At 46.6% G+C, this 14273-nt stretch overlaps 3 protein-coding genes across 7 annotated transcripts in view; 1 reads left to right on the forward strand and 2 right to left on the reverse strand.

Annotated features, from left to right (window-relative positions):
• si:ch73-389k6.1 overlaps positions 1-14273 on the forward strand; it is a 778105-nt gene that overhangs the window by 370755 nt on the left and 393077 nt on the right. The gene's annotated exons all lie outside the window — the stretch shown is intronic.
• Positions 1-14273, reverse strand: part of si:ch211-232d10.1 — a 257213-nt gene that overhangs the window by 149376 nt on the left and 93564 nt on the right. The gene's annotated exons all lie outside the window — the stretch shown is intronic.
• LOC108183521 (NACHT, LRR and PYD domains-containing protein 3-like) overlaps positions 1-14273 on the reverse strand; it is a 74942-nt gene that overhangs the window by 48464 nt on the left and 12205 nt on the right. For both annotated transcript variants that reach the window (XM_073948209.1, XM_068220702.2), the window contains exons 3-5: positions 10384-10446; positions 1775-1903; positions 1511-1615 (exon numbers count right to left, since the gene is read on the reverse strand). In XM_073948209.1, the coding sequence (XP_073804310.1) occupies positions 1511-1615; positions 1775-1903; positions 10384-10446 (297 nt within the window). The remainder of the gene's footprint in view (positions 1-1510; positions 1616-1774; positions 1904-10383; positions 10447-14273) is intronic.

Consider the following 14273-nt stretch of genomic DNA (forward strand, 5'->3'; position numbering starts at 1 on the left):
GGGCTTCCTTCTCGTCCCCTGGATGTCCTTCTGGTAGCTAAAAGAGCAGTTTCAACTAAAAGAGCCAAACCCCTATGAGAGCAACACGGTTGAACAATGTGTTTAAGGATGTCATTCCGACTGTGTTTCTAGATGTGGTGGTTTTCTCGCCTTGTCGTATTGATGGATGCCTCCAGTACGGGCTGGGAGGCCATGTGCAACGAGCATGCAGCGTCAGGTTTATGAACCGGACCCCATCTGAATTGGCATATCAACTGTCTAAAGCTGTCGCCAGTGTTTCTCGCTCTCCTCTGCTTTTTACCGGTTTTAGAGCAGAAACACGTGCTCGTCAGAATGGACAGCATGGCAATGGTGGCTTATATCAACTGTTTGGGGGGTATACACTTCCATCGCATGTCTCAGCCTGCTCATTGTCTGCTTCTCTGGAGTCACACTTGGCTGACAGCGCTGTGTGCCATCCACATCACAGGAGAGCTCCACCCTGCAGCCAATGCGCTCTCTCTGGGTTGCCAGTTCTGTCTGAATCAGCCCGTCTCTACAGTCAGACTGTGAGCACTCAGCCTGTATTTGCTCATTGTTGTTCTTAGATTACTGTGCTTTACTGAACTCACATATGTTGCTGTGGTATAATCTCTGTTTAGGTCTAAATAACATTGAATTTTACTACCGGCTGCTTCATTCCAGTAAATCAGATACTCTTCTGTTCCTGCATTTATCTTCTGATTGGGCTTAATTCTGTGGATGAGCATGTCCGTGTCCTGATGCTGTCTGCTGTTAGTCATATTGGTTGTGTTGGTTTGTGTTTGCAGCTTTAGGATCATCTGTATCAGGGGGCTTTTTTCTATGTCTATTTCTTAGTTTTTGAGGGCTTTAAAATGATAAGAGTTGGGGTCACTCATTTTAATGTGTTTCCAATATTTAACGGATCATTTCTCAATGCGCATGAGTAGAGGATACTGGCCTAATTCTGCCCTGCATGCATTGCTGGCTGTGTTTCTCTGTACCCTGAGGATGCTCCTACAGAACTCTGCATGTAGGCTTTGAGCTGGATTCTTATCTCACTGATCAAACTCATGAATCAAGACGTATGATGGGATTGTCTGCATACAGATGTTTCATAAATCACAAATAAACCTTGTCGTAAGTTGATTTCATGTGATCAGCAAACATTTCTCTGCCACTTACTTGGATTATTGTTTTCTTCACCTTGACATTGGGATTTTTTACTAACTAGCTGCTGCAGATGGATCTTCTGCCTCTTTATTTAAACATCATAATGACAAGGAGGGCATTTTACAAAGTCATATTCATTATTTAACTTTACAAACCATAAGGAAATGTTGTATGATTAGATATCTGTCCATATGAGGAGTATAAACGAATACATTCAGATTATAACACTGGTTTAGTGGAAAAAATCTTACTTATTGTTGTGTAACTAAAATAAGAAAGTCCTGATAAATACTGAAATACAGTCCATGTGTGATCAATAATATAAAACACAAAATACCTTTTGGCAGATGATGGTGTTTTCCCACTGAGATCTGGTGGATTACCCATTGACCCATCACTCTTCACAGACACAGAGCTGGACACACATGATCCTGATCTCACACTGAACACACAAACACACCAGAGGAAAAAAAGCGTCACACCTTCACGGTGTTGTTCAAGGTGTAAAATAAATCTTAAAGTATTGTATAAGTATACTAAAAACCCTTGATAAACACTGCTAAGAATTTTTGTGTGAGCAATAATATAAACCACACAATACCTTTTGGCAGATGATGGTGTTTTCTCTCTGAGATCTGGTAGATGATCCTTTGAACTGATGTTTTGATGAAGTTTTGAGAGGTCATTCAATAGAGACACAGAGCTGGACACACGTGATCTTGATCTCAAACTGAAGAAACGAACACACCAGAGGAATAAACTGCAGGACAAACTTCAGTCTCCTTTACCAGAGTTTCAGACAAATAATCAGACAAATATGACAAATATGTTCAGTTTAATTCAGCACTAATTAATAGTTGCCTGAAGGTCTGTCCAATCAGGTCTGCTACACAGGAATCGTGGGTAAACAGAAGAGTGATGCACTGCTTTCTCATTTATTCATTCATTTTCCTTCGGTTTAGTCTCTATTCAGAGGTCTCCACAGCAGAATGAACCACCAACTATTCCAGCATACGTTTTACACAGCAGATGCTTTTCCAGCCACAACCCAGTACTGGGAAACCACCACACACACAAACACAAACACACACACACACACACACACACACACACACAGTTGGAGGTACACAGTGACCTCACACAGGCATAGAGGGCACCTTTTCTGCCTGGACCTTGTGCGCTCCCCCTCTCACCACCCTTGACAGTGGAGCAGAAAGTAGATATGAGGTGATTCCTCAGGTGAAGAGCGCTATTGTGGTCAATCTTTGCCTACAAGGCACCTCCACCTGGAGAGGTCCACCTACACTCCTGTCCAAAGTGTGAATGATGTCTGAGTCTCTCATGGACAGAGTTTACACTGCTGTGGGCCAGTTTGCTTCCACTCTGCATGTTATAGCCAAAACGGCCGCCTGTGCCCTGGGGAAGACGATGGCCACACTGATAGTCCAGGAACGTTACCTCTTGCTTAACCTGTCTGATATGAGAGACGCTAAAACAGCTCGCTTTCTCAATGCACCCATATTGCAGGCTGGCCTCTTGGACGACACTGCTGGAGTCTCAGAAAACTGTTCTCCCACTGCCTCATCTACTTTGGTTGCTCCTCGCCGAGTGCACCCAGCCATGGCTACAAGATCTGCTCCACCTCCGCTGCCTGCTCTACCAGTCAAGTGGCCTTCGGGCTGGCGGTACCCAAATTTTCAATAAAAAAGCAGTTTCCTCTCTTTCTAGATGTGCAATCCCGAACCTTGCCAGTCTGGGTAGCTCCGCCTTCCAGCTCGCAGTGCAGGGCTATATCGCCACAGGCTTCCAGGGTGCAAGAGACTGGTGTGGTGTTTTGTATAATTTAGTAAATGAACATGCAGCCGAAACAACTCTCTTTAGCCCCACACTTCTTCACTTTATTCTCTTCTCCCTTTCTCCCCTACACACACCCCTTTTGATGCCTTTTGGCCACATATGATAATAACAGGACTGAACATTAAACAACACAACATTTTTCCCCCTTTTTAGGTTAGTACTAGGGGAGGTGTTCAACAACCACTCTACCAACTGAAATCACAAATTAATCAGTTGTGAGGTTAGACTTATACAATATGCATATAATAATAATTATTATTATTTTTCCAGCAATGATACAAACTTAAGCATAACTCCACTGTGGATGTAATAAGAAAACAAAAACAATGTAGAATTACTATTCAACGTGTAACTTCTTAAGGCGAGCAACTTTATAACACTGATATAGCCCTGCTATAATGAGGAATGTGCATGTGTATAAGGTTCATGTAACAAAGTCTTTATGCCAGACTGGTGGGCATCTGGTTCGAGGATGTTTTTGGTTTTCAAGTACAACCAGTATGTAGAGGAGTTAGCTGGTTTTTAGGTGAATTTGATCGTCGCCATGGAGTGCCGGTAAGAACACGGAGACTTGAACCCCATTTAAAGCTCTTTATTGTCCATCACACTTTGTGTATGTGTTTGGTGTGTGTGTGTGTGTGTGTGTGTGTGTGTGATTTCTCATCATTGACGCACACAAAACTGACTGGAATTAGGCGGAAAGCAAAGCATGCAACCTTTCTCTCTGTCTGATCAGAATGAAACCAGTTAACAGTCTCAATGTACAGCAGACCTAAGCTGCGTTTTGATTGGCTGCCTGTGCTCGTGATCAGCGCATGATCAAGTACGAGCTCTATAGGAGTCTGTTCGTGATGTCACATCATGCACGCGTGAGGAGAGAGCACAGCTCGTGTCCAGCTCTGGGCTCAGCCCACCGACCTCTTTTACAGCCGCCCTTACATTTGCTATGCAAATGTACAATCATCCTTTGCCATTTTAGTCCGTTGTAGGGTTATCATCTGGAATAGAAGGCAGAGTGATAAGACGAGCCACAGGACGATGATATTGTTTGTTTTTGACTTCTATCGTTGCTGAACGAACACGACCATCCAATCCGAGGTATGTGGTAACAACTTTGCCGACAGGCCACAAGGCTCGAGGAAGTTGGTGATCTATTATCATCACGACTGTTCCAGGTGTGAGGTTGCTGGTGTCTGTCATCCATTTCTGACGTTGTTGCAGGGTGGGTAAGTAATTCTTAATGAAACTCGTCCAGAACTGGTCGGCCAAGACCTGTGAGTGCCGCCATCTTTTCCGACTAAGGATCTCAGATTCTGGGTAGATGACTTGTGGTAGTGACGCATCTGGCCGCCCCATCAACAGGTAATTTGGGGTCACAGGATCTGGGTCAGCAAGGTCAGAAGAAACATAACCCAGTGGCTTTGCATTGAGTATAGCCTCAACCTCTATAAGGAGTGTTCTGAGTACTTCCTCTGTGAGAGTTTGGGGTCCTATTATGGTGCGTAAGGCTGCTTTGACTGAGCGGATTTCTCGCTCCCACATACCTCCAAAATGTGGGGCATTTGGAGGATTATAATGGAACTGGATTTTCTGTTTTGCTAACTGGGCTTGGAGATCGGGACTCATGGCTGTAAATGCAGTTTGTAATTCTTTATCTCCTCCTCGAAAATTGGTGCCCTGATCTGCCAGTATTTCAGAGGGAGTTCCTCGTCGAGCAACCATGCGTCTGAGAGCCATTAGAAAGGAGTCTGTGTCCATGTTGGCCAGAAGATCTAAGTGCACACAGCGTGTTGTCATGCACTTGAAAATAATACCCCATTTCTTTTCATTGCTCCTTCCTCGTTTTACCAGGAATGGGCCAAAGCAATCTACTCCCGTGGAAAAGAAAGGCGGTTTCATGAGACGAAGTCTGGCTGGAGGGAGTTCTGCCATCTTTGGGATATTGGGCTTTGCTCTCCACCTTTGGCATTCGACACAAGAACGTTGATGGCGCCGTATTGCTTCTCTCCCTCTGAGGATCCAGTAATACCTTCGCATTTCAGCAAAGACCCTTTCTGGACCAGGGTGACCGAGTTTGGCATCATACTGTTTTATGAGGAGTCGGGTGATTGGGTGATTTGGATCCAGGACTATTGGATGTACAGTACTGTAACACAAGTGCTGGGCTTGCCGTAATCGTCCTCCAACACGGATGAGTGCAGCTGTCTTATCCAACTCAGGTGATAGTGAAAGCAAACGACTTGATGATGGGATTGGCTTACCAGCTGTAAGGGCATTATACTCTGAGGGGAAACTGTCTGTTTGGGCTCGCCTTAGTAAATCCGTATCAGCTTGTCTGTACTGTATGGCTTCTGGGTCAGTGGTTTCTCCTGCCGCCCCATGTAAGGATCTACAAGTGGCCTCCAGAAGTTCTTCAAAGGTGGAGAATTGGTTGGCATCTGGCAGTGATGATCCAGAACCATCCAAGGTGAGACCACAAAACTTTGTTTTACGGAGCTCAGTCAGGTCTGCATCTAGTTCTACAGAAGGGCTTTCTGGCCAGCTAACGGGTGGTAGATAGAGGAAATCTGGCCCTTTACTCCATCTGTTGGGTTGGGACAGTTCAAGCAAGGATTTGCCACGTGTGATGTCATCTGCAACATTGTTTCCTGAATCTACAAACCGCCAATAGTAACCTTCGGTGAGCTCTTGTATTTCAGTTACTCTAGTCCCCACAAAAACTTTAAATCTGCAAGATTCTGATTTGATCCAGGTAAGTACGGTTGTTGAGTCGCTCCACAAGAATGTGTCTTTGATCTTGAGTGACAGCTCATTATGAAGCAGCTTGGCTAACTGTGCTCCAGTGAGGGCGGCGCACAGTTCGAGCCTGGGTACAGATTGTTGCCTTTTGGGTGACACTCTAGATCTTGCATGAATGAATGCCAGCTCAATCTGGCCTTGGTGCTCAGTGCGAAGGTATGCTACTGACCCGTAAGCTTCTGCAGAGGCATCGCAGAAGATATGGAGCTCTCGTTCTGCCTCTGGAACGTCTAGAGTGGCCGACACATAACAACGGGGCATGGTAATTTTTGGAAGATGATTCAGTTCGGCCTCCCAATTCTGCCAGGCCTGCAGTAGTTCTGATGGTAGAAGGGGGTCATCCCATTCTCGTTCTTTTGCCCACAGTTGACGTACAATGATTTTGGCCCTTGTTGTGAAGGGTATGATGTAGCCTAGTGGGTCATATTGGCTGGCAAGGACACGATAGATATTCCTCATTGTTACCTCCTGGTAGGGCAGCGGGCGGCGACGGTAATGTAGGGTGTCTGGTACACAATGCCAGCTAAGTCCCAGTGTCATTTCATGGGGGTCTGCCTGACTTTGAGAAATCCACAGCTCAGTATTCTCTGATTTGGCCTCTTTAGGGAGATGTCTGACCACTGTGGACTCATTGCTTGCCCACTGACGGATTTCGAAACCCCCTGAGGCTAGTATGGACCTTAGACCATCAATTAGTTCACGGGCTTCAACTGCAGATGAAGTGCTTTGTAGGCAGTTGTCTACATAGAATGATTGTTCAACTGACTGTCGTAGCTTGTCACCCTGTTGGCAATGGCTAAAAACGTGTCGCTGAACGGCAAAGGTTGCACAACAGGGGCTACAGGTTGTGCCGAATGGAAGGACTTGCCACTCATACACATCAGGTGGGTTTTCTGGGTTTAGGTCCCGCCACAAGAACCGCAGAAGGGGTTTATCTTTGGGGAGCAGACGGACCTGGTGAAACATCCCTTTAATGTCTCCACTGATGGCGACTCGATGTTCTCTGAAGCGAATTAACACTCCAAGGAGAGTGGGGCCTAATGTTGGTCCTGGCAACAGCTGCTTGTTCAGATTTTCTCCATTGTATGTGTAAGAGCAATTGAACACCACTCTGTGCTTTCCATTGTGTGTCACAATGTGGTGGGGCAGATACCATGACTCTGTAGATTGGGCTGCTTCTTGAGGTGGTATTTTAGTGGCATAACCAGCATTCTCCAGTTTTTTGATTTCCTCTTGATATTTGAGGGCTAATGGTGGGTCCTTTGTCAGACGGCGTTCAGTGCTACGGAGATGGCACATTACAGCCTCTTTGGGGGCATTGAGTAAAGTCATTGTTTTGACTCTTAAAAGTGGGGTGGCATATCTGTCAATTCCATCCACTTTCACCTGCACTGTTTGTGTCTCGAGCATGTTCAAGGCTTCTTGGTCCTGTTGTGACCTTACTACAATTTTCTCACTTCGGTACGGCAGGATGTCCATCTGCCATAACTTTTCAATCTGATGATAAAGTTCTGCGGATGGAGAACAATTAGATGTGAACAGGCACTGTGAAATTGGGAGTTGTTCTTGTACATGTTTGGAGGGGCCTTGCAAAGCCCAGCCAAGGCAAGTTCTGATTGCTGCTGGACCTCCAGGTGGACCCAATAACACTGGTTCAGTTGGTGTGATGAGCTCAGTGTGATCTGAACCAATGAGCAGCAGGGGACAAGCTTTGTGCAGGGGTGGTATGGGAACGCCCCTGAGGTGTCTGTACCTTTTCTGCAAGGAACTCACTGGATAAGTGTATTCTGCTAATCCAAACTGCTCTGCGGTAAAAGCCCCGTGAATGGCATATCTCTTACCAGGGTTACTTGGAGTGGATATACAGAAGGATACAGATGTGCCATGTAATGTCCTGATATCTTGGTGTACTGTCCGTAAGTTCAACTGTTCTGGTTTGCCCTTTAAACCAAGGTGATTTGCAGCGGTGGCAAGCAGAATGGTGCGCTCTGAGCCATCGTCAAGTATTGCAAATGTGTCCAGAGCCTTTTGTTGGTAATGAAGTGTAACCTTGACAACCTTTAGAAAGACTTTGCCCCCACAGCGTGGCTGGTCTAGGTACAGAGTCTCTGTGGTTGAGTTATACAAACTACTGCTTTCGTTCGTAACTTCAGCTCTCCTTTGATTTATGTCATGGAGCACAGAGAGATGTTTGGCTTGACACAGGTGGCAAGGCTTTTGAAGGTCACAGTCTTTAGCCATGTGTAAACGTGCACATTTCCAGCATCGTTTATTCTCTTTAATCCAACCCACAATCTGCTCCTTAGTTAATGTATTGAAGGCGGTACACTGGCTGAGGTAATGATCCGCATTGCAGTATGGACAGACAGGTTTGTGTTTGTTAGGTGCTTTCTGCTGTATTATGGTGGGTTTGGTTACCTGTTCTGTAGTCTGTCTTTGATTAACACCATGCAGTATGCTGGTTTGCCTGGTTTGTTGTCGAGTGACTGCTCTTTGATCTCGATTTAGAGTTCTGGTGGTATCAGTTGGGTCAAATTCTAAGCAGTTAGCTTCCAGCTGCAGCCAATCTGCAAACTCAAGGAGAGAGAACTTTGTCTTATCTGGGTTTCTCTTGAGATGATGCCTCCTGAATTGAGTTTGTTGTGAACGAGGAAGACGGTTCAACAGTCGTTTAACATTTGACCCACTGTGCAGTTCCTCAATACCATCATCCTTGAGGGCTTTAAGCATGCCGACTATTGCTTGGACTCTGAGAGAAAACTCATCGAATGCCCGCTCATCACCAGCACGAATAGCTGGGAGGTTCTCCAATGTCTCTATTTCTCTCAGCACAAACTGGTAGGGCCTGCCATACCTCCTGTCGAGGGCTTGCAGGGCATTTGTGTAAGGAGTGACTGATTCTGCATGTGCTAACACTAGTCTGTGAGCATTAGGTACCTTCACATGCTTCAGGAGGATGGAGTACTTATAATTCTCTGGTATTTGAGGGTGGAGCAAATTATCCAAAGCCATCCTAAGTTCCACATACTGAGCTCTGTCCTCTTTGTAAAAATCTGGAAAGGTGGGCCCTTCCACTGTTGGACTCCAGTATGAGGGAGGAGGAGGTGCATAGGGTACAGTGTTAGCCCTAAATTGAGATGTAGCTTGGTATGACGTTTGTGGCATTGGCTCAGTCACTGAAACGAACCGGCTGTGTACTGGGTGGACAGCTGCAGGTGGTATGTTATAGAAATGTGGCTGGGTGGTTTGGATGGGTTGCTGTCCAGGGAGAGGAGGCAGTGGTTTAGTCCATGGCTCTGCTTGGTTGTGCTGATGGGTTCTAATTTGGTCTAATGGAGAGCTGCTATAGGGTGTGGCATACTGATGTGACGTTAAGGTGGTTTCTCTGCTTACAGGTGGAGGTGACTGGAAATAAGTGTCTCTGAGGTGGGTTTTCCTCAGCGACTGAGAAAGCTCTTCCACAGTTGGGGGATTATTAGGCAGTGGCCAGGGAGAGGACTGTATTCTAACAACATCAGGGCTTACTTCAGATGTCGGCTGTCCCTTTTCCACTGATTGCAGGATTCGGGTCCGAGGTGTCTGATGCCGTGATGATGCTCGTGAGGAGGGGGTGGATGCTTGAAGGCTACTGTGTAGCAGGACTTTCTCCAAGAGCTCTGTTTGGCGCCTTGCTGTCTCACTTTGCTGTTTTGTAATCTCCATCATCTGCTGCATAAAGTCCTCTGATGAACCAGCAGTTCCATATGATTGACTAGTAGTGATGGGGGTTGACGTCATTATTGCTTTCTCTTTAGGTCCAACTGGATGGCTAGATGGGTTTCCAGCATAATTGACTATGTAGTCATCTAAGTAGGCAGGTCTCTGGATCACTCTGTGTGGACGTCGAGAAGAGGATGGGGCTGACTTTGGGGTTGCCATGGTAACGACCAGCTCCGGCTCGAAGGACCAATTTTGTAGAGGAGTTAGCTGGTTTTTAGGTGAATTTGATCGTCGCCATGGAGTGCCGGTAAGAACACGGAGACTTGAACCCCATTTAAAGCTCTTTATTGTCCATCACACTTTGTGTATGTGTTTGGTGTGTGTGTGTGTGTGTGTGTGTGTGTGTGATTTCTCATCATTGACGCACACAAAACTGACTGGAATTAGGCGGAAAGCAAAGCATGCAACCTTTCTCTCTGTCTGATCAGAATGAAACCAGTTAACAGTCTCAATGTACAGCAGACCTAAGCTGCGTTTTGATTGGCTGCCTGTGCTCGTGATCAGCGCATGATCAAGTACGAGCTCTATAGGAGTCTGTTCGTGATGTCACAGCATGCACGCGTGAGGAGAGAGCACAGCTCGTGTCCAGCTCTGGGCTCAGCCCACCGACCTCTTTTACACAGTAGATTCATTATCCGAGTTGCTTTTGTGGGGAAAACTAGAATATACTGTTAAATTGTGAATCAAATGCTAGCTCCCAAACCCCAACCCAAATAATGTTTTTGCTGTCTTAAATAACTGTTTAATATGTGTTTAATTATTTAGCCAGTGCATGTATAGTATTTGTATACTTACAGCGATGCGATGAGTGACCGGCAGGTGGCAGTAGCTCTTTGGAGAATATCCGCAGGAGCAGACCTGAGAAAAAGGAAGAGAAGAAGAGTCAGCTTTCGTAATGTATAATAGTAGCACTGTTGTTGTGTACGTTCTAGCGATATCTGTATCAGATAACTACGCTGGCTGAATAAAAGATCCCAAGTTCATCACACACTTGTCGTCTTCTTCAAGTGTGTTACACTTTGCTCAGGACATGGGGACAGGTGAACAGCATTCCACACTTTTCCATCATCCAGGATATATGTGTCCTGGCTTTTTTTCCCCAACAACATACACGGTGGACTGAATTTCCCCCTGCTTTTTTTCACATGAGTGGGTATCCTCACACGCACTTTGTCACCTGGTTGTGCAGCCCGTTTTTTGTCAGTATATATTTTGACTCGAGCTTTTCGAGCCTGAACATGAGCTTGCACCGTAGCGTCGGTGCAAGCAGGAGGCCAAGTGGGCAGAATGTGCAAGTTCGTTCTGAGTTTGCATCCCAGCAAGAGTTCACTAAGAGCAACCCCTGTGGTGGCATGAGGTTTAGTATGATAGTGTGAGTGCAACAAGGTGTAATTGCAACAAGAAGTCCCTCACTGCCATTTTCCAAGGCTTTCCTTCCAAGCTTGCTGTTTGAATCCAATCCTTCAGGACATGGTTCATACGCTCCACAGCACCATTAGATTGTGGGAAGTACAGGAAAGTATGCACATGCTGGATATCCCTGTTTGTAAGAAACTCGGCAAAAACAAGAGATGTCAATTGCACACCAATAGTAAGTATTTCCACCGGGTTGCCAAACCGGTTGAATGTTGTGGTGAGAAATTCAATGACAGTGGTGACATTACTGGTGAAGGCTATTTCTGGCCACTTACTGTAGTAGTCAACTAATGTGAGTGCATACCTGCAATACCAGGTTGCTAACTCAAATGGTCCCACAATGTCCAATCCAACCTTTAGCCAGGGTGCAGCTGGAAATGGTACAGGCTGAAGAGGAGGTGTATGCGTTTTCACACTCTTGTCATGAGCTTGGCAAATCTGACATAATGCAATAGCAGACTGAACTTAAATATCCATGCCAGGCCACCAGACCAAGTCACGGAGCCTCTGTTTGGTTCTAACAATACCCTGGTGGCCCTGATGAGCCAAGTTAATTAGGGACACATGCAACGCTATAGGCACCACCAAGGGGTAAAAACCTTTAAAGACCAAGCTGTCTTGTGCAGCCAGTTCATCCCGGATGTGAAAATATGGTGCCAGCTCAGGTTGAAGGTTTTTCTTGCTCTTAAGCCATCCTGTAAGTAGATGCAGTCGCAATGCTGACAATTCTGGACATGCAGCGCTTTCCTTGGTGAACTCATCCAATGAAAAAGCACGAGGTTCAGCAGAAATAAATGCTACCATGTCAGTTTCGATAGTAGAGTTAGTGTCCTCACAGGTAGGTAAAGGAAGGTGTGAGAGACAGTCTGCTGTGACTTTTTCAGAACCCAGCTTGTAGGACACCTCATAGTTCAAGCAAAGGAAACGGGTGGACCATCTTGCAATGCGCATTCCAGCACGGCCCATACCCTTAGTTGCAAGAAAGGTAGTTAAAGCTTGATGATCCGTTCTAAGCGTGAATGGTCGGCCCCATAAGTATGTTTGCCACAGTTCCACGGCCCACACACAAGCCAGGGCCTCTTTCTCCACAATGGAGTACTTTATTTCAGCTGTTGAGTGTGCGAGAGGCAAATGCAGTTGTACGCTCAGAGCCGTCTGCATGGATCTGAGTTAAAACAGGCCCTAACCCATAATCTGAGGTGTCACAGGTTACCAGTGTATGCAAAACTGGGTTAAAAATCACAAGGGCTGGGCTGTGGACAATATGCTCCTTTAATTTCACAATGCTCATCTTTGCACTCTCAGTCCAACTGAAAGAACGCTCTGGTTACTAAAGTAACCCTCGTTCCCCGAGGAGGGGAACGGAAATGCTATTAGTGGATTTGATTTAGAAAATCCACGTATTGGGAGGATTCGGTTCAGAAGCCACTTGTCTGAAAGAGTATGGAAAGGGCCAATGAATGACAATGAATTGGCAGCGTAAGCTTGCGCACGTGTGCTTCATTGCCAATTAACTCAGCATATAAGCACAGGTGGAGCAAGCATTCGCTATCCTTTTAAGCTGAAGAGATTTTACTAACAGCTAAGGGACAGTCATTATGGCGATGGTAAATAGCATTTCCGTTCCCCTCCTCAGGGAACGACAATTACTTTAGTAACCAGAGCGTTTCCCTTCGGGTGGGGAACTCCAATGCTATTAGTGGATTTGATTTAGAAAATCCACGTATTGGGAGAACTATGGAAAACGCCATAATGACTGCACCTTACCAACGCCTTCGATGAGAGGGTAGTCAAGTAAGCGTGACGCACCTATATCATGAGAAGCGCGGTCCTCCAACGTGTCCCTGGCCCTAACTTGTCCCACTTTAACGGAAGTTTTACGGATTAAGGTATATTTTTTGGGAAGTCCCGAGCGTCTAGGTATAGTTCTAGGAAAATACGACAGTACGTTGGGAAGCGTGCAATCCGATAGGGAGGACGTTGCGGAGGTAATCCGTTACCCAAGGGGGAAATAAGATGGCACGATTACACATGGACTAGCCCTAAGAAGAGGGAGTGCGCATAAAGAGGGTGGTTAGCGGAAAAGGAAGACACGAGTCCACCCGAGAGGGGTGGACTGAACCATGGCGGAATAGGCATATGGGATCACCTAGTGGGGATCACGCATAGCAGGCACCTATACCCAAAACACGGGCTGACCAGCGGGCAGATCAACAATGTAGTGGGCCAGCAAGTGACTCCTCCGCGGAGTCAGTGCTGGGGGCCACGGAGGTATCTGCAGGGCTCACCTGACGGGGAACTTACTGACAGATAAAAAGGCGCACGTATCTCCGTGTTAGGGAGAATGGCGCAGCAAGCGTGTTTCAACACCCTACCGAGTTGTTTCCTCAATCAACAAGGGTTACCTTATACCCTTGAGGAAACCGGCTCCACTCACAGATTGTAAAACCTTGCAAATGTGTTGGGTGTCACCCAGCCCGCAGCTCTACAGATGTCTGTTAGAGAGGGGGACACAGCTCACCTCGGCTCTGATAAGCGAGAGAAAGGCATCCAGTGGGACAATCTTAATTCGATAAGGCACTCCCCTGCTGCCGACCGCCATAACAGACAAAGAGCTGCTCAGATGATCTAAACTCTAAGTGCGGTCCAGATAATACGCATGGCGCGAACTGGACAAATAAAGAAAGGGCTGGGTCTGCCTCCTCTGGGGGCAGAGCTTGCAGCCTCACTACCTGGTAATAAAACGAAGTGGTAGGAACCTTGGGCACATATCGCGGGCGGGGTCTCAGGACGTGAGAGGAAGCCAGCCCAATTACAGGCACGAGTCACTGACTGAAAAATGCCTCCTGGTCCCCGACCCTTTAATCGATATCAACGCGACCAGCAGAGTTGTCTTCAAAGACAGAAAAGATACTGAGTTGAGGATCGAAAGGGATCTGACGCGACTCGTGTAATGAGGGCGAGATCCTAAGTGGGCATGAGAGGGAGGCTGGGTGGATTAATTCGTCTAGCGCCCCTGAGGAGCCGGATGATGAGGTTATGCTTTCCCACGGTGCTGCCAGCCACCGCGTCATGAGAGCGGAGATGGCAGCCACGTAACCTTGAGTGTAGAGGGCGACAGCCTGCTCTCCCGCTTCTCTTGGCGTAGAGAAAGCACAACACTGGTCTGGCAAATTACAGGGATCTTCTCTGCGAGAGACGCACCATTCAGTGAATAGACTCCACTTCACTCTAGCCCGAGTGTCGGTATTAGCTACCGCAATTGGTAG

This window comes from Danio rerio, chromosome 4 (genome assembly GCF_049306965.1).
Source record: "Danio rerio strain Tuebingen ecotype United States chromosome 4, GRCz12tu, whole genome shotgun sequence".
Classification (NCBI taxonomy): domain Eukaryota; kingdom Metazoa; phylum Chordata; class Actinopteri; order Cypriniformes; family Danionidae; genus Danio; species Danio rerio.